This window comes from Bos mutus, chromosome 13 (genome assembly GCF_027580195.1).
Source record: "Bos mutus isolate GX-2022 chromosome 13, NWIPB_WYAK_1.1, whole genome shotgun sequence".
NCBI classification, from domain to species: domain Eukaryota; kingdom Metazoa; phylum Chordata; class Mammalia; order Artiodactyla; family Bovidae; genus Bos; species Bos mutus.
Genome location: NC_091629.1, coordinates 13,809,787 through 13,828,391, shown reverse-complemented (window position 1 = coordinate 13,828,391; position 18,605 = coordinate 13,809,787). Strand labels below are relative to the sequence as shown.

Here is an 18,605-nt window from a genome sequence, read left to right as displayed (position 1 = left end):
ATTGATCTTTATTTGCATCACCACTCATTCATTCACTGAGCCCTTCACGATGCTTCAGTGGATCTTTTAAAACTTAACTTCCTAACAGTAAGTTATTCTGAAAGGAGACTTTACTAAGTTCATTGATCCTCTTTTGCCAAGCTCACAACTCCTGAATCTGGACAAATTAAACATGGTAAAGATTTCCTATGCCAGTTGAGGGACATTCTCTAGAAATCCAGAAAGCTTTTCTTCAGCTCCAAGACCAAGAAATGAGAGAAAGGAAGAAAGGACAGGGGTGAAGGAGGGAGGGAGAGAGGGTTGGTAAGAGAAAGGGAATAAATCATGTAAGATCCATATTTCCAAAACTGAAAGGACCAAACAATTCAGCTAACATATATTAATCTTTATTCTGTAACAGAGACATAAATAATTTTATGAATTCATATGACCTGTACAAAAGACAAAATAAGATATTGTACTAAGTTCAGATATGGAATATTTGGATTTACTATTAGCTGAACAGAGAAATCTAAACAATTTTAGGAGTTAAGGCAAAACCAGATGCTACTTCAAACACAACAGAAGGTTTGAAAAATAGGTATAATTAAAAACGAGGGCATCCCATCTCCAGTTAATAAAGTAGTCATGTCTAAGGAAAAAAAAATCCCTTAGGTTTTTAATAAAGTGGCTATTATCAATCATGTTAATTAAAATGAGCAATAAAGTATAAGATTTCCCATGGAGGAGAGCTGTTTTGCGCAGGTTTGAGGATTGAGCACTGAAGAATTCAGATATGCAACTTTTTCTGTTAGATTTATGATCTATTCTTCCTATTAGAAAATATAATTTGGAAAATATGACTCTTTCACATATATAATTAAAATACAACTATGAAGCATTCTTTCTTTTTTTAAGGGAAGTCGTGTGGGTGATCTCATAGAGTAAATTTGCGGGCAAGCCATTACCCTATTTGTTGAGAAGACACAAAGTCAGAAATTACCTTAAGAGAACTGAACAAACTAATCCCAAAGGAATAAAAACAAGTGTAACCGGTATATGGACACAGCACACAATTCTTTGGCAGGATCACACGAATCGTTGATTGAAGTCAGAACTTTACATATAGAGTTCTCTAATTCTCAGACCCGGTTGTCGGTCTTTGAAAACTAAATAAATAAAATGCCACATCTGCAACAAATTCAGTGATTTCAGGAAATTAAATTCAGAATAAACCTTGCAGACAGCTTTGAATTGTTACACTTAAGCATAGATGGGTATCAACTGTTGAGTCCCAATCCGAGTACACTGAAATGCACACAAAAATCATCTGTGGAGTTCGATGCTGGTTCAGACAGCTTAGCATCCTTACAGAGAACACATATTCGCCCACAAGAAACCCGTGAAGACATCAATCCGGTGAAGCGGAAGTGATCCTCAGGAAGTCGGGGGGGCCGCCCCTCCCCAGACGAGCATCACGGAGACCTCGGATCCTATAGGGGGAACACCAGGAAGCCAGAGAACGTGGAGTACTGCCAGCCTCCGACCAAGTTACCTTTCTCCAGTTTTAGGTAAACCTTATCCTCCTTATCCAGGTAGAGCAGGACCCCGTTCGTGGCGGCCTCGCGTGTCACGTCTTTATCCCCAGCGAAGGCAGATATGACTGGTTTTCCGTTTAACATCAGGTTAACCTATAAGGAACAAAACAAAACAAGACACCGAAGAGCCCTCTCTAAAGTCAAATGAATGAATGAAACAGAAACAGATTCACGATTATAGAGAACCAACTGGGGTTACCAATGAGGGGAGGGAAGGGGAAGGGAAGACAGGGGGAGGGGATTAGGAGGTAACACTGACCACGTAGCAAATGAATAGGCTCCAAGGATAGATGTGTACAGCACAGGGAGACACAGCCATTATTTTATAATCGCTTTAAATGGACTGTAATCTACAAAAATATTGAATTGCTATGTTGTTCACCTGAAACTAACAATATTGCGAATCAACTATTCTGCAATAGAAAGAAAGAAACAAGGAAAAGAAGGGAGGGGGGAGTGGGAGAGAAGGAAGGAAGAAAGAAAGCATCTTTCTACAAAACATCTACAAGGGTCAAGGGTTGGGGGGCGGGAATAATGTCTAATATGATCATCCTGGTAAAGTATCTGATGTCCAGTAAATACATCCCTTTCCTTTCAAATTAGCTAACTGGGGTGGCTAGGCTTAGTATGATCTTACTGAGCTGATCTTTTTAACTTGAAAAAAAAAATTAATTTCTCCCACAAAAATTTCCTTAAATACTCACAGAAGATCACCATCCATGGAGAAAAATCCAGCCATGTGAAGTCTGACTCCCCTTCAGGACATAAGTTGGGCCTACTACTTTATTTATCTCTCATATTCAACAGCAAGTTTTCAGTTAGGACACATGCCTGTGGCTTCCCAATACATTAGTAAAAATAACCCCATGCCCTTCGCTCAGAGAAACTCAGGGACCGCAAGGCTCTACTAATATCTCTGCAGGTTTACTGTACAGCTGAGACATGCATATGCTAAATAAACATCAGCTGAAATTGTAGAATATGACTGTCCACTGTGATTTCTTCTAGTGTTTTCCCTGATAAGAAATGGGCACTAAAAATAATAATCACTACTACCACTAAATGTTTTAATGATGGATAATTAGCAACAAATTTATTACCTTCCCTCCACAGTAAAATTTTGATTATACTGTGTCAAATATTACCTAAGTTTCTAAATATTGGCGTTTGGGAAAAGCTTTTCCATGGGACTAAATTTGTTTACTAGATATTCATTCCTTTTATGTCAAAAATTAATACTGAATAAATTAAGTATGAGGCTGATCAATTTATCCATTCACTAAGATATGTAAAAGTGGTAGATGTGTAATCTAACATTCATCTGGACACAATGTGACTCAGTGGTAAAGAATCTGCCTGCAATGCAGGAGACTTGGGTTCGATCCCTGGGTCAGGAAGATCCCCTGGAGAAGGAAATGGCAACCCGCTCCAGTATTCTTGCCTGGAGAATCCCATGGACAGAGGAGCCTGGTGGACTAAAGTCCATGGGGTCACAAGAGTTCATACATAACTTAGCAACTAAACCACCACCACCAATATACAATACATACAGTGAACAGATGATGAAAAAAGTATCCTAGAATTCCATAGACATGCACTGGTATTACTGAGTGTCCGCATATTTGAATATTATAGGAATTAGCTCCATCATTGTCCTTGAGTGTGAGTTTAAGCCTGTTCCTTAGAAAGCACAGCACAAAATATATTAACTGTGGAACTGCATTTGGTAAGAATTCACTAATTTCAGAGTAACTAAGGATAAACTACTTAGAAGATAAGCGTAGCATATCCTTTCTTTAAAAGTATATTGAATAATTGTTCCTTCAGCAATTTATTCTTGGTCTTAGTTGTTAACTGCAGTTCATAATTTTTAACAATGACAGCAAATTTGTTTTATTTATTTAGTAGGTACTTGTAAAACTCTGATAGTCTTACTATTTGTTGTTGTTGTTGTTGTTAAAAATTTGGGTAATTTTTGCACATGCATTAAAAGCAGCCAAGGTCTTATAAAGAGATTTGTGCCACTGAATTTTTACTATTTCCTTCCTCCTTCCTATTTTCTTTCTTAACAGAAAAAAGTAGCTTTAAAAACTATGCTTTTTAAGTGACTGGTTGTTATTAAGGTAATAAGTTTAATTGTGTATTTTTCTATATGCTTGTCACATATTTTTCTATATGCTTCTATGCTTCATAGAAAGCGTTATTGGAGATTACATGTTTTAAAAATAAACTACTATGAAGATGGCTATTTTTACAATGAAAACACATAAACACTTAAATACATGGCCCACCATAGATAAACACTGTCATTCCGCGGTAGAGAGAGAGCAGGTCAGAAGACATACCTGTATCGTTTGGCTCTGGTACACTTTAATTACGTGAAAGCTGAAACTGTAAATTCCTTTTCTGGGTGCTACAAAGACAGACTCCAGGGTGAAAAAATTACCCACGTTTACTAGAATCTACAAATAAAAAGGATAAACACAGTCAACTATTACAATACTCTCTGTAAGTAAAGTCAGTGTTCTTCCTTCCCTTTTCTTTTCCTTCCTATTTTCTTTCTTAACAAAGAAACCTAGCTTTAAAAAACCACAGAAAATAAAACATGGAGTTCTATTCCCTTTTTCTTTAGTGACTTGAAAAACGGATTTGTATGTTGGAAGGTTCTTCATCTTTTTAATGTTAGACTAAAAAAATAAAGTCAGAGCTTTGTATTCATGCCTCGATTTCCAGCAAGGCCGGCTGGCTCTGAACATGTGGGGCTTATAAACACTGGCTCTACCTTCAGAGTCAGAAAAAGGCATCAGCCCCACGTCTACACACCCACCCTCTGGAGCCTTGCATGCCCAGAGGTGGCGTTCCGGGCCAGCCAATCGCGTCCGTGGCTCTCTGCAGGCCCTCCTGGACAGAGGTATGGACGCTCCCTCCACTGGGCAGCATGATCCATGACACCGAACAGTTGGTGCCCGAGTAAGGCGAACGCCTGGCCCTCCTCTGAGCCCCCGCCAAGCCTCAGCTCAGATCCACAGCCATGCGTTCCCTTCCTATGCCACCCAGGTCTTAACTATAAATATTTTGGCCATGACTCAGCCTTTGCAGGCTGCCAAGGAATAGAGACTGTGAAACAGGTGGCATCTCTGTCCCCCCCGGTGTTAGTCAGTGTCCGTCCCCTCAACAGTTGCTGCCGTTTGTTTAAAAGTTCAAGGGACAAAAAGGAAGAGAAACAAAGTGCTGGTTCCCAAGAAAACAACAGTGCATTCTGTATTCCGAGATGTTCAGCTTAGTTCTACTGATTATGAAATTAGCTCTGCATTTCAATAGATGACCTCTTAAACTAAATGCCACATGTGACAAAGAGAGAGAGAATGTGTGTGTGTGTGTGTGTGTGCATATTGAGGATGGGGGTAGCAGGCAGGATATAACTAAGGTTTCTTCCATTTCTCTCCAAGAAATAAATCTAGAAGCGGCATTCAGAAAAACCAGATGTCCTTACAAAAGTACATTTCCCCCATATCAATGGCAATCTGCTACTATTTCTTTTAAACACTACATTCAGGCTAATATAAGCCCTTTGCATAATTCCCTAGACATACTATTACCTGTGAGCAACGCATCGGAATATAGTGCCGGTCAGGTAGATGTACCAGGCTCAACCCCCAACTTAAAATGCGTCTGTGTGTATCATTTTATTCTGAGATTACTCCTTTTTCCAAGTAAACATCAGATTTCTTCCTCTGACCCTATGATCGATGGTCTTTCAGCAACAAATCACCAGCTATGCAATACTTCCCAACAGAGGTTTTACAAAGATTTGTTTAAGCACATTTAAAATAATTTGAGGTACTTAGCAGGGACTCCCTGAATCAGACACAAGTAGCATAATTCATTAGCAATAATGGAGCTAGCTGATTAGTGTTGACTACACATAAGGCTGAATGTTGACTGTACATTGTAATTAGAGCACCCAGACACCTCGAGATTTATTACCAAATGTGTCTTATTGTCTCTAAGATGCAGGAGCACCCAGAACAGGAGAGCAAACTCTTCTCCTCTTCTAAATGACAGAAAGGTCACTGAACACAATGCACTGTACAGAGGACAGTGCAGTGTCCACAGTATTTAATTCATGCACTGAAACACAGACCAGGGGTCGTGCTAGACTTTATTTCCATCAAGATGAAAAATATGCACTAAAACCCAAAGGGGTTGCTTAATTCTTTTAAAATGATGGCTATTCGATAGGAAGCCCCAGAGAGGCATTCTCTGTCTTTGACCAGCTGGAGACTACATTACTTAGTAACAAGTAAGGAAGAGAAATGTCACCTCATCGCTCCCCGGGCACATCCTACAGCACCACTTAACCCGTGTTCGTGCCCATGTGGCATGCCACTGTGAACCACACACACGACTTTGGAATTTAAAAGACTCCGGGTGCAGCAGAGGTTGAAATGATCAGCCTGGAATCTGTTTTCAGTTTTAAGACTCCTTCCTCAGCTGATATCCTGGAGTTTCTCAGCGCTAGACCCACGAGCTCCGATCGCTAAGATGAAGCTCCAGTGGCCATCAGTCGCTCCCAGTCCCCTGTCCTCAGCCCCCAGCCCTCTCTCCCCACTGCTTCGCGGGTCTCTGAAAAGGGCAGGAGCTAGGGACGGAGAAAGGCTTCCCAGCGCTTCCCTACAGGAGCTCAGCGCCTCTACCCATTGCTTCTCTCCTCCTCTCAACTTTTCCAAGTAGCGGAGGAGGGCTTTCTGCTGCAGCCGCGCTTGGCACCGAACAGGGAGCGAGATCCGACCCGGGCCCCCGCTGCCGCCTCCGCAGCCCCCTGCGGGGTCTGTGCAGAGTGTGGACCCCTTCCAGCCCACCCCGCCCAGGTCTCCCTCTAGGGAGAAGCTTCTCCATCCGGGAGGAACACATCATCTGTTCTGCCCTGGAAAGAGTCCTCTGCTTGCCGGAGGACGGCCTCCGCGGCCCCGGCAGAAGAGTGGAGGCCGGGCGCCAGGCTCGAGCAGAAAGACGGCGAGGTGCAGGGACCAGGACCCGCCGGTTCCAGCAGACCTGTTGCTATTCAACGTGTCTCGAGTTCTCCCTGCGGCTCTGAGCTGCCAGCCCCTCTCCCATCGCCCCAGCAGCTCTCCGGAGGCCAGGAGGGAGTGGGGGCGGGCTGGGGCGGGGGAGACCTCAGAAGTTTCAGATCCCGACGCGCGGAGACCCCAGCGCCAACCCGGTGCCGACCCGGCTCCCTGCACCGCAATCAGAGCGGCTCAGCCCGAGCAGACGACCCGGGGCTCAGCCGCCTGCACGTCGCCCCTCCCGCCGCCCGAGCCTTGGCCTCCCGCGTCCCCCGGGGCTCTGACCTGGTCGAAGTAAATGATGCGCGTCTTGTTGCTCATCTCGGACGGCTCGTGGTTGGTGCTGCGCACAGCCGAGAAGGCGACCTTGGAGTTGGCTGCCCGGACCGAGATCCCCAGGGGCGAGGAGGAGGAGCCCTTGGAGTCCGTGGCGGGGTTCGAGTCGCACACCACGAGGCACTTGCCCTCCAGCACGATGGGCTCTGTGTCATTCTGCGCCCAGACGCGCAGCCCCGGCAGGGCGAGGGCTAGCAGCAGGGCCGGCAGCGCGGCCGGCGCCCGGCGCCCGGGGCCCATGGCGAGCGAGGCTGGGGGCCGCCGCAGCTGGCCGGCGCTCCCGCGTGCCCGCGTGGTCTCCTCCCCGGGACCCCGGTGCTGGGGACGGTGCGGGTGGCTAGATGCACCACGCGGCGGGGCCGGCGGCGGCGCGCACACCTCCGGCAGCTCCGTGGTTTGAAGTCAGAGTTCCCCCTCGCGCTGTCTCGCTGGCTCTGCTACCTTCGTCCTTTAAGGAGCTCATGCAGAACCCCCTCCCCCGCCCTCCTCCGCCTGAGATCAGCCCTGCCTGGGACCCCCGCACCCACCCTTGTTCCTAGACATCAAAGTCGCCGAACCCTCCCGTTCACCCCTCAAAGAGGAAAATGATCAGAAATCCTCACCCCAAACCAAGCTTCCCCAGGTGAAGCGCGCAGCAGGAAAAACCCAGGGGGCTCGGAGAAGCCCCGGGATGCTGGGGGCCGGTCGGGGCCAGGGTCGTCCCGGCTCGTCTCCAGCTGGCGGCGGGGACGGATTACAGAAGCCGAAGGTGTTTCCCGGAGCGGGAAGAACGCGCGGCTGTGTTCATGGCCAGGTCTCTAGCCACTCTCGATTTCGCTTGGTCAAAAAATTCCCCAGAGCTTGGCGTCTCTCGGAAGGCGGCAGGGCGGCAGCGGCTAGCCGGGTCCCCAGCACGGAGGCAAAAATCCGCGGGATCCGCCGCACGGCGCCGGGCAGCTGGCCCCGGAGCCCTAGCCCGCCGCCGCCGCGCGCCGCGAGCCCCCGCGCACAACTTTCCGTGTCCTCGCGCAGCCGGGGGGCGCGTGGCGGGCACACGCGCGCTATTTATAGGAGCGCACGCCGGCTGGGCTTGGCTCGCTGCTCAGCCCGCCGACCCCCCGGGAAGGGAAAGGCGGCCGGGGACCCTCGCTGAGCAGCTCCCGCCTGGCCTGGAACAGACCTCCGGCACGCGAGGCGCACGGCTCTGCTGGCCGCCGAGGTCTGAGGCCCCCCAGCCCCGGGGGCGCGCGGCACCCAGACTGCGAGGGGCGGGCGCCCAGCGCCCCGCGCCCGCCCGGCTTCCGCGCCGGCTCGCCCCGTGCTCGGTGCGGGCTGGCAGAGGGGGCCGAGGCGGCCCGGGACTCCGCCGCCCAGAGGAGCGCGGCGCTACCAGCCCCGCCCGCGGAGCGAAGGGCGGCAGCGGCCTCGCGCGGCGCGCGGCTGGGGACCCAGGGGCCCGCGCCACGGGCCTGACCGCGCCCAGCGCAGCGCGGGCGTCGGCAAGCCCGAGGGCCCGGAGACCTCCGGAGAGCCTTGGGGTGAGCCGGAGCCGCTGGGAGCAGGCGCCCAAGGCCTCCTGCTCTGGGAAGGGGAGCCTCACACGCCTCTGGGTGCGCCTTCCCCCCACACCGCCAGTCCACCCCAGGCAAGGCCAGGAGAGAAAGGGAGTTAACGACAATCAGTCCTCCGGAGCCTTAGCCCTCCAGCAGCCAACCCCTCCGGAGAACACTGCACTCCCCGCCCCGTGCTGCCCTCGACCTGTGCCTGCTCAGTGCCATCTTGGGCTCTGATTGGCACGGTTTAGCGGCCTCCTCTGCAGCCTCCGGTGGGAGGGAAAGGCTTGTCTGGTGACCCGCTGCGTGAACTTGACCAAGTTACTCACCTTTCTGAGACGGAGGGGCTCCACTAATCAAGGCCTCATGGGCCCTCCACTTCTGTGATGCTTTGGGGTCACCACTCCCCTCCCAAATTCCTTTCAGACTCCCAGCTGCCCAGCTGTCCCAGAGGACAGGCCCTAAGTCTTTAATCAAACAGAAGGTGTTTATTGAGCAATGTCTCCCAGGTGGATGGCTTCCTACTCCTTCCTGAAAGAACACCACCCTCCTGAGCCTGAATTCAAGCTGCTCCAGACAGAAGTCAGACCTGCGTCTCCAGGCTTGTCCCCTCATCAGGTCCTCCCAGAGGGCTGTGTGCTGAGCCACAAGCATCGCACTGCAGCTCCAATTGTTAAAATCAGAAATGCTTCTTCCAGTTGGTATTTCCCCGACCCCTACCTCCATATAATCTTGCGACTAAGGTTCCTGGAGCCAAAGGGGCCTGCAGAGTGTGCTCCAGTGAGGCCAGTATCAGCTCTGATTGTGGGTCCACGTGCTGTGCTATTTGTAAAACTGTTGAGTCACTAATCCACCCCAAGCCTAGCAGAGCTTTTCGCCTGAACCCTGGCTGCACTTTGTACCTCTCTCCTGGTTTTCAGCACAGTCTGCTGGGAGAGCAGCTGCAGCTTCTTTTCATTTGATGCTGCCTCTGGGGCACAGGGACTGGACCTAATTTGGCCCCTTCCTCCTGTAGCAGCACTCTGCCTTTCTGGTCCAAAACAGCTCTTCAGTAACTAAGGCCTGGGCTGTTCAATTTCAGGCTGGAAGAACTTGGAGGAAAAAAAGCTCTGTTGACTACAAAATTGTTAAATAGTCGATAAGTTGTCTTCCCTCCAACCCCAATATATTCTCCCAGCATCCTTTTCTTCCCTGGGTATCTTTCTTCCTGCAAGAACTCAGGTTTAAAGAAACTTCTTCCCTCCCTCTTTTCCTCTCTACAAAGTACTCATTTTGTAGCCCCCAAATCCAGCATGATGACCATATTAGGGACTCAGAAATTGATTGTGAAATGACTGACTCCTCCAGAGAGAAGGTCGGTATCAGTCATTCATTTTATGATATAAACTGGCTTAAATGAATCTCTCTCAGTAAGATTTATGCAATGCCTCCCAGGTAATTGGAGATGAAAGTCTTGGTTCCTTACTAACAGGCGTCCCCTATTGAGGGGGTTCCAAAGATGCGGACACTGCATTTTCCTTTGGCTCCTACTGGAGAAGCAATCTGGCATTGTAAATCACAGGGCCTTGTCTCCCGTTCCCACCACAGGTGATTGAACAAGGGGAGGCCCTGGGTTCTAGGGAAGTCAGCCCATTTGGTACCAGAAGCCTATGCTTCTGTGTCCTGATTCCACCAGATAAAGTGGGGCTGGTGCTTTTCTCTGGGATCTGAGTGGGACACAGATGGTCTCTAGTAAGCGCTGGGTCGTGCAGAGGAGAGGCCTGTCGTCTCCTGAACTGGCCATCAATGGGTTTAATCAGACGACTATGCTGGAAGATGGAGAAGGAAACGGCAACCCAGTCCAGTATTCATGCCTGGAAAATCCCATGGACCGAGGAGCCTGGTGGGCTACAATCCATGGGGTCGCAAAGAGTCGGATACAACTGAGCGACTTCTGTGTGTGTGTATGCTGGAAGAAACAGGGGTGACCACACTGGTGGACAGAGGCCAACTCTCCACACTGCTGAGAAATAGAAGGAGAGAGGGAGTGAACCATCTCCAGTTTCTTAACTCCTATTCACAAGATGTCCAGCAACCTTGAGTTTTTTGAGAGGCTCCTGCATCCTTGTAATAAAACGCATTTCACTTGAGCTGGTTGTAGTAACCTACTACTGTTCCTTGGCATTCAGGATCCTCAGTAGAACTATATCCCAGAAATCATACCACACAAGCCCATGCAACTCCTGCCAAAAGACATTACCAAATCCAATCCCCTGCCTATGGGACATGTTTTCCTAACATTTGGGGAACAGAAGCATCACCTGCTCCCCAAGCCTTCTCCAGCCCCACCATCCCCAGGAGGAAAGAAACAGGATCAAGCCCAAGTTTCATTCCAGCCACAACACACATCTGCTTCTTTCTTCCTTCCTTCTTCCTTCCCTCTCTACCTACCTCATTTCTCTTTCTTTCTTGTTGCAGATGTAGTATTAAAAATCTTAGTTATGATTTTGATCCAAATGTGTCACTTTTCTGAGATTCCCAGGTTGCATTTGATGCTAAGAATTCTGTTGCTAGACCTTTAGCAATTTCACTTCTCTGCATCTGTGCACATCGTAAAGTAAATTATTAGAAGTAAATTAAAACCTGAACTATTCTTGCATAGGAGAGTAATACTCCTGTGGTCAGTAACATTCCATTATATTTATGTACCTCATCTTCTTTATCCGTTCATCCATCTATTCACGGACATTCTGGTTGCTTTCAATGTCTTGGCTACTGTGGATAGTGCCAGTCTGAATACTGGGGTGCTTTCCAAATACTGGCATCTTTCCAAATTAGAGTTTTCCGCTTTCTGGGTATAATCCGGGAGGAGGACTGCTGGGTCATATGGTAGCTCTGTTTTTAGTTTTTAAGTCTCCTCCATACTATCCTCCATAGTGGCTACACCACTTTACCTTCCCAGCAACAGTGTAGGAGGGTTCCTTTTTCTCCACACCCTTTCCAGCATTTATTACTTGTAGACGTTTTGATGATGGCCATTCTGACTGGTGTGAGGTAATACCTCATTTTAGTTTGATTTGCATTTCTCTAATAATTAGCGATAAATTATCAGGATCAAATCCACTCTAATAAAGTGTCTGCCTGCAATGCAGGAGACCCTGGTTCGATCCCTGGGTCAGGAAGGTCCCCTGGAGAAAGGCATGGCAACCCACCACAGTATTCTTGCCTGGAGAATTCCATGGACAGAGGAGCCTGGCGGGCCACAGTCCATGGGGTCTCAAAGAGTTGGACACAATTGAATGACTATCACTTTATTTCTTTTAATAATTAGTGATGTTCAACATCTTTGTTCAAGCTGGTTTTAGAAAAGGCAGAGGAACCAGAGATCAAATTGCCAACATCCACTGGATCATCGAAAAAGCAAGAGCGTTCCAGAAAAACATCTATTTCTGCTTTATTGACTATGCCAAAGCCTTTGACTGTGTGGATCACAATAAACTGTGGAAAATTCTGAAAGAGATGGGAATACCAAACCACTTGACCTGCCTCTTGAGAAACATGTATGCACGTCAGGAAGCAACAGTTAGAACTGGACATGGAACAACAGACTGGTTCCAAATAGGGAAAGGAGTACGTCAAGGCTGTATATTGTCAACCTGCTGATTTAACTTATACGCAGAGTACATAATGAGAAATGCTGGGCTGGAGGAAGCACAAGCTGGAATCAAGATTGTGGGGAGAAATATCAATAACCTCAGATATGCAGATGACACCACTCATATGGCAGAAAGTGAAGAGGAACTAAAAAGCCTCTTGATGAAAGTGAAAGAGGAGAGTGAAAAAGATGGCTTAAAGTTCAACATTCAGAAAATGAAGATCATGGCATCTGGTCCCATCATTTCACGGGAAATAGATGGGGAAAATGTGGAAACAGTGTCAGACTTTATTTTTCTGGGCTCCAAAATCACTGCAGATGGTGACTTCAGCCATGAAATTAAAAGACGCTTACTCCTTGGAAGGAAAGTTATGTCCAACCTAGATAGCATATTCAAAAGCAGAGACATTTCTATGCCAACCAAGGTCCGTCTAGTCAAGGCTATGGTTTTTCCTGTGGTCATGTATGGATGTGAGAGTTGGACTGTGAAGAAGGCTGAGCGCTGAAGAATTGATGCTTTTGAACTGTGGTGTTGGAGAAGACTCTTGAGAGTCCCTTGGACTGCAAGGAGATCCAACCAGTCCATTCTAAAAGAGATCAGTCCTGGGTGTTCAATGGAAAGAATGATGCTAAAGCTGAAACTCCAGTACTTTGGCCACCTCATGCGAAGAGTTGACTCATTGGAAAAGACTCTGATGCTGGGAAGGATTGGGGGCAGGAAGAGAAGGGGACGACAGAGGATGAGATGGCTGGATGGCATCACTGACTCAATGGACATGAGTTTGGGTAAATTCTGGGAGTTGGTGATGGACAGGGAGGCCTGGCATGCTGCGGTTCATGGGGTGGCAAAGAGTCAGACACGACTGAGCAACTGAACTGAACTGAACATCTTTTCATGTGCCTACTGGCCATCTGCTTATCTTGTTTGCAAAAATGTCTATTTAAGTCTTCTGCCCATCTTTTGATTGGGTTGTTTTTTTTTTAAGAGGGATCTTGAAAATTTTGATCCATGCTTAGGTCCAAGAAAGGGAGGCCAATGAGGCAAAGAGGATTTACTGGAAAGACTCTATGTCACAAGTCTAAGGGCAAAACCGAACTTTGGGAACGTAGTGAAGCCTTGCAGGTAACCCAGAATGTTGCCTTTCCTCTGTCTATCTATCATCTATCGATTTATCTATCATCTCCTATTAAATATCTAGATCTATCATCTATCTATATCTCCATCTCTCTCTCTTTGGCACAACTTCACGATTTTTTGCTCACTGCAATCCAGCTTTTTCTGAAGCTTACATAATAGACAATGGCAACTGATACTCCCAAATTGTACACATAACAGATCCATCCACCCAGAGGGTACCCCCAAATCTCAGGGAACAGACTGATTCCCTGCCCACCACTCCCTGGGATCACATGTCCACCCCTTGTAGTGCACACAGAATGATTCCCATAACTAGGTACATGGAAATCTGGAGCAGGATCCAGTTCAGTTCAGTTCAGTTCAGTCCCTCAGTCGTGTCCGACTCTTTGCGACCCCATGAATCGCAGCACACCAGGCCTCCCTGTCCATCACCAACTCCTGGAGTTCACTAAGACTCACATCCATCCAGTCAGTGATGCCATCCAGCCACCTCATCCTCTGTCGTCCCCTTCTCCCCCTGCCCCTAATCCCTCCCAGCATCAGAGTCTTTTCCAATGAGTCAATTCTTAGCATGATGTGGCCAAAGTATTGGAGTTTCAACTTCAACATCAGTCCTTCCAGTGAACACCCAGGACTGATCTCCTTCAGAATGGACTGGTTGGATCTCCTTGCAGTCCAAGGGACTCTCAAGAGTCTTCTCCAACACCACAGTTCAAAAGCATCAATTCTTCGGCGCTCAGCTTTCTTCACAGTCCAACTCTCACATCCATACATGACCACAGGAAAAACCATAGCCTTGACTAGACGGACCTTGGTTGGCAAAGTAATGTCTCTGCTTTTGAATATGCTATCTAGGTTGGACATAACTTTCCTTCCAAGGAGTAAGCGTCTTTTAATTTCATGGCTGCAGTCACCATCTGCAGTGATTTGGGAGCCCCCCAAAATAAAGTCTGACACTGTTTCCACTGTTTCCCCATCTATTTCCCATGAAGTGATGGGACCGGATGCCATGATCTTTGTTTTCTGAATGCTGAGCTTTAAGCCACCTTTTTCACTCTCCACTTTCCCTTTCATCAAGAGGCTTTTTAGTTCCTCTTCACTTTCTGCCATACGGGTGGTGTCATCTGCATATCTGAGGTTATTGATATTTCTCCTGGCAATCTTGATTCTAGCTTGTGTTTCTTCCAGTCCAGCGTTTCTCATGATGTACTCTGCATAGAAGTTAAATAAGCAGGGTGACAATATACAGCCTTGATGTACTCCTTTCCCTATTTGGAACCAGTCTGTTGTTCCATGTCCAGTTCTGTTGCTTCCTGACCTGCATACAGATTTCTCAAGAGGCAGATCAGGTGGTCTGGTATTCCCATCTCTTTCAGAATTTTCCACAGTTTATTGTGATCCACACAAAGGCTTTGGCATAGTCAATAAAGCAGAAATAGATGTTTTTCTGGAACTCTCTAGCTTTTTAAATGATCCAGTGGATGTTGGCAATTTGATCTCTGGTTCTTCTGCCTTTTCTAAAAGCAGCTTGAACATCAGGAAGTTCACGGTTCACATATTGCTGAAGCCTGGCTTGGAGAATTTTGAGCATTACTTTACTAGCATGTGAGATGAGTGCAATTGTGTGGTAGTTTGAGCATTCTTTGGCATTGTCTTTCTTTGGGATTGGAATGAAAACTGACCTTTTCCAGTCCTGTGGCCACTGCTGAGTTTTCCAAATTTGCTGGCATGTTGAGTGCAGCACTTTCACAGCATCATCTTTCAGGATTTGAAATAGCTCCACTGGAATTCCATCACCTCCACTAGCTTTGTTCATAGTGATGCTTTCTAAGGCCCACTTGACTTCACATTCCAGGATGTCTGGCTCTAGGTCAGTGATCATACCATTGTGATTATCTGGGTCGTGAAGATCTTTTTTGTACAGTTCTTCTGTGTATTCTTGCCACCTCTTCTTAATATCTTCTGCTTCTATTAGGTACATACCATCTCAGAGGAGAGTACAATTCCTAAAAAACTGCTGCAAGTAATATGTAATGAAGTGGAAAGGAGCCAGGGACAGATTAATCTGCAATGTGTGATTCCATGTTGACAGACTGTAAGTGTATGTAGATATGGATATTTCTGTTATTCAAAGGAAAATATGAAAAGCTAGATGGCAAATTGTTAACGGTAGAGAAACAATATAAAAGAAAAATAAACTATTAATTTTACTTAATCAGTTTATGATTTGAATGGTCACAGTAATCATATATCACCTCGTGTTTCACATTTAATAAGTTTTTTTTTTAAAGGAAAAGGGTGCTGGAAAGACTGCCCAATAGAAATCTACTACATTGACTTTTTTTTATATATATAATTTAAACTTAATTAAAGTTTGGAGAGAAAAGGAACTAACATTCTTTTTCATAAGCTGAATTGGTTGAACTACAATTTCCTTTCTTTTGTCATATTGATCCAACTCTAAAAAATAATTCACTCAAAGTCTAGGAAGACACCCAGACATATAAAGCCTCCCAGTCCACATTTAAGAAAAAAAATTACATTGCAACTGGTAAAGCTCATGAGTAGTATCAAAATAGCTGATTGCATTTTAGATTCAGCCCAGCTCCTCACAGGACATGTCAGCGCCTGAGGACAACTGTAGCCTGTGCTGGTCATGCTCGTTTCTGTCGCAGACATGAGGAGGGTCTGAACACAGCATCCACATCAGTAGCTTCTACTCACAGGAATCTGCTGGGAGGCTTGTCTCCAGTGCAGGTCCTCAGGCCCTAGTCTGAGATGGTGGTTCTTCTCACAAATTGGAAATTTGTTTCTTAACCAACACCTGGCTGAGCCTGAAGCAGATGGCACAGTGACTTTGTAGATGCCACTGGTGGGGCACATCCCCCAAGGGTCCTTATGCAGTCAGGTTATTATTCCTTTGGTTGAAAATAGGGCACTTAGATCAGCTTCATCTTCTACTGGCTTTATGACCACAGGGGAAGTTACAGACCTTATTTCAGTCAGGAAAACTGCAATTATAAAAATAATAGTCCATAGTTCATGGCGGGGATTGAACAAGGAAACATAAGCAGGGTGCTTAGCTCAGTATCGGGAACACAGGAGGTTCATAATTAAGAGCTCAGTTCAGTTCAGTCACTCAGTCATGTCCGATTCTTTACCACCCTACGAATTGCAGCACACCAGGCCTCCCTGTCCATCACCAACACCCAGAGTTCACTCAAACTCATCTCCATCGAGTTGGTGATGCCATCCAGCCATCTCATCCTCTGTCGTCCCCTTCTCCTCCTGCCCCCAGTCCTTCCCAGCATCAGAGTCTTTTCCAATGAGTCAACTCTTCGCATGAGGTGGCCAAAGTACTGGAGTTTCAGCTTTAGCATCATTCCTTCCACAGAAATCCCAGGGCTGATCTCCTTCAGAATGGACTGGTTGGATCTCCTTGCAGTCCAAGGGACTCTCAAGAGTCTTCTCCAACACCACAGTTCAAAAGCATCAATTCTTCAGCACTCAGCTTTCTTCACAGTCCAACTCTCACATCCATACATGACCACAGGAAAAACCATAGCCTTGACTAGACAGACCTTTGTTGACAAAGAAATGTCTCTGCTTTTGAATATGCTATCTAGGTTGGACATAACTTTCCTTCCCAGGAGTAAGCGTCTTTTAATTTCATGGCTGCAGTCACCATCTGCAGTGATTTGGGAGCCCCCAAAAACAAAGTCTGACACTGTTTCCACTGTTTCCCCATCTATTTCCCATGAAGTGATGGGACCAGATGACATGATCTTCGTTTTCTGAATGTTGAGCTTTAAGCCAACTTTTTCACTCTCCTCTTTCACTTTCATCAAGAGGCTCTTTAGTTCCTCTTCACTTTCTGCCATAAGGGTAGTGTCATCTGCATATCTGAGGTTATTGATATTTCTCCCCGCAATCTTGATTCCAGCTTGTGCTTCCTCCAGCCCAGCATTTCTCATGATGTACTCTGCGTATAAGTTAAATAAGCAGGGTGACAATATACAGCCTTGATGTACTCCTTTTCCTATTTGGAACCTGTCTGTTGTTCCATGTCCAGTTCTAATTGTTGCTTCCTGACCTACATACAGGTTTCTCAAGAGGCAGGTCAGGTGGTCTGGTATTCCCATCTCTTTCAGAATTTTCCACAGTTTATTGTGATCCACACAGTCAAAGGCTTTGGCATAGTCAATAAAGCAGAAATAGATGTTTTTCTGGAACACTCTTGCTTTTTCGATGATCCAGCGGATGTTGGCAATTTGATCTCTGGTTCCTCTGCCTTTTCTAAAACCAGCTTGAACATCTGGAAGTTCACGGTTCACATATTGCTGAAGCCTGGTTTGGAGAATTTGAGCAATACTTTACTAGCGTGTGAGATGAGTGCAATTGTGCAGTAGTTTGAGTGTTCTTTGGTGAGTCGTGACTGTTATCGGTAATTTCTGGAATCTATTCATGGCTAAAGGCAAAGGTGCACCACTGCACCCTGGACCAAGGCTCATCGACTGTTGGCGAGAAGTGGCCACAATTGAACCTCATCAATGTTATAACAGGAGAGAACACAGCTTCACCAAGTGGGAGAGAGACTCAAGTTCCAGATGCCCAGTGCAGACACAATAACCAAAGTCAATTTGTGGGCAAGCTTTTGCCATCAGATGAGTGCCTGGGTTTTAGAGTAATGAGGCTGACAAGAGTTAAGCTGCAATAATTCTGTCTGGCTAAAGCCCAACTTAAGAAGGCTGAGTGTTGAAGAATTTATGCTTTTGAATTGTGGTGCTGGAGAAGACTCTTGAGAGTCCCTTGGACTGCAAGGAGATCAAACTAGTCCATCCTAAAGGAAATCAACCTTGAATATTCATTGGAAGGACTGATGCTGAAGCTGAAATTCCAATACTTTGGCCACCTGTTGCAAAGAACTGACTCATTGGGAAAGACCCTGATGCTGGGAAGGATTGAAGGCAGGAGGAGAAGAGGACAACAGAGGATGAGATGGTTAGATAGTATACCAACTCAATGGACATGAATTTGAGCAAACTCCAGGAGATAGTGGAGGACAGAGGAGGCTGGCGTGCTGTCATCCATGGGGTCTCAGAGAATCAGACATGACTTAGTGGCTAAACAACAACCACAAAGCTCTTAGGTAAAACTAAGGCGTTTGTTAGCTCAATTTGTGAGCTTCCTGCAAGAACGGTCAAAGAGTTGTGTTTTCTTTTTTATTCCTTCCTTCCCCGTTCTCTTAATCATGGGGTCTCATCATTCAGAGTGTCTGAGAGATGCATTTAGTGAATGTGAAGGTCAAGCATGGCTGTG

General features: G+C 46.6%; 1 protein-coding gene across 1 annotated transcript; it reads right to left on the bottom strand.

Annotated features, from left to right (window-relative positions):
- Positions 1–370: 370 nt before the first annotated feature.
- Positions 371–7,952, bottom strand: CBLN4 (cerebellin 4 precursor). Its single transcript, XM_014476784.2, has 3 exons — positions 6,932–7,952; positions 3,923–4,039; positions 371–1,670 (listed from the first exon to the last, which is right to left on the bottom strand). Exons 1-3 carry the CDS (start codon positions 7,220–7,222, stop codon positions 1,473–1,475), a joined length of 606 nt encoding a protein of 201 aa, XP_014332270.2. The 5' UTR covers positions 7,223–7,952; the 3' UTR covers positions 371–1,472.
- Between the last annotated feature and the right edge of the window lie 10,653 nt (positions 7,953–18,605).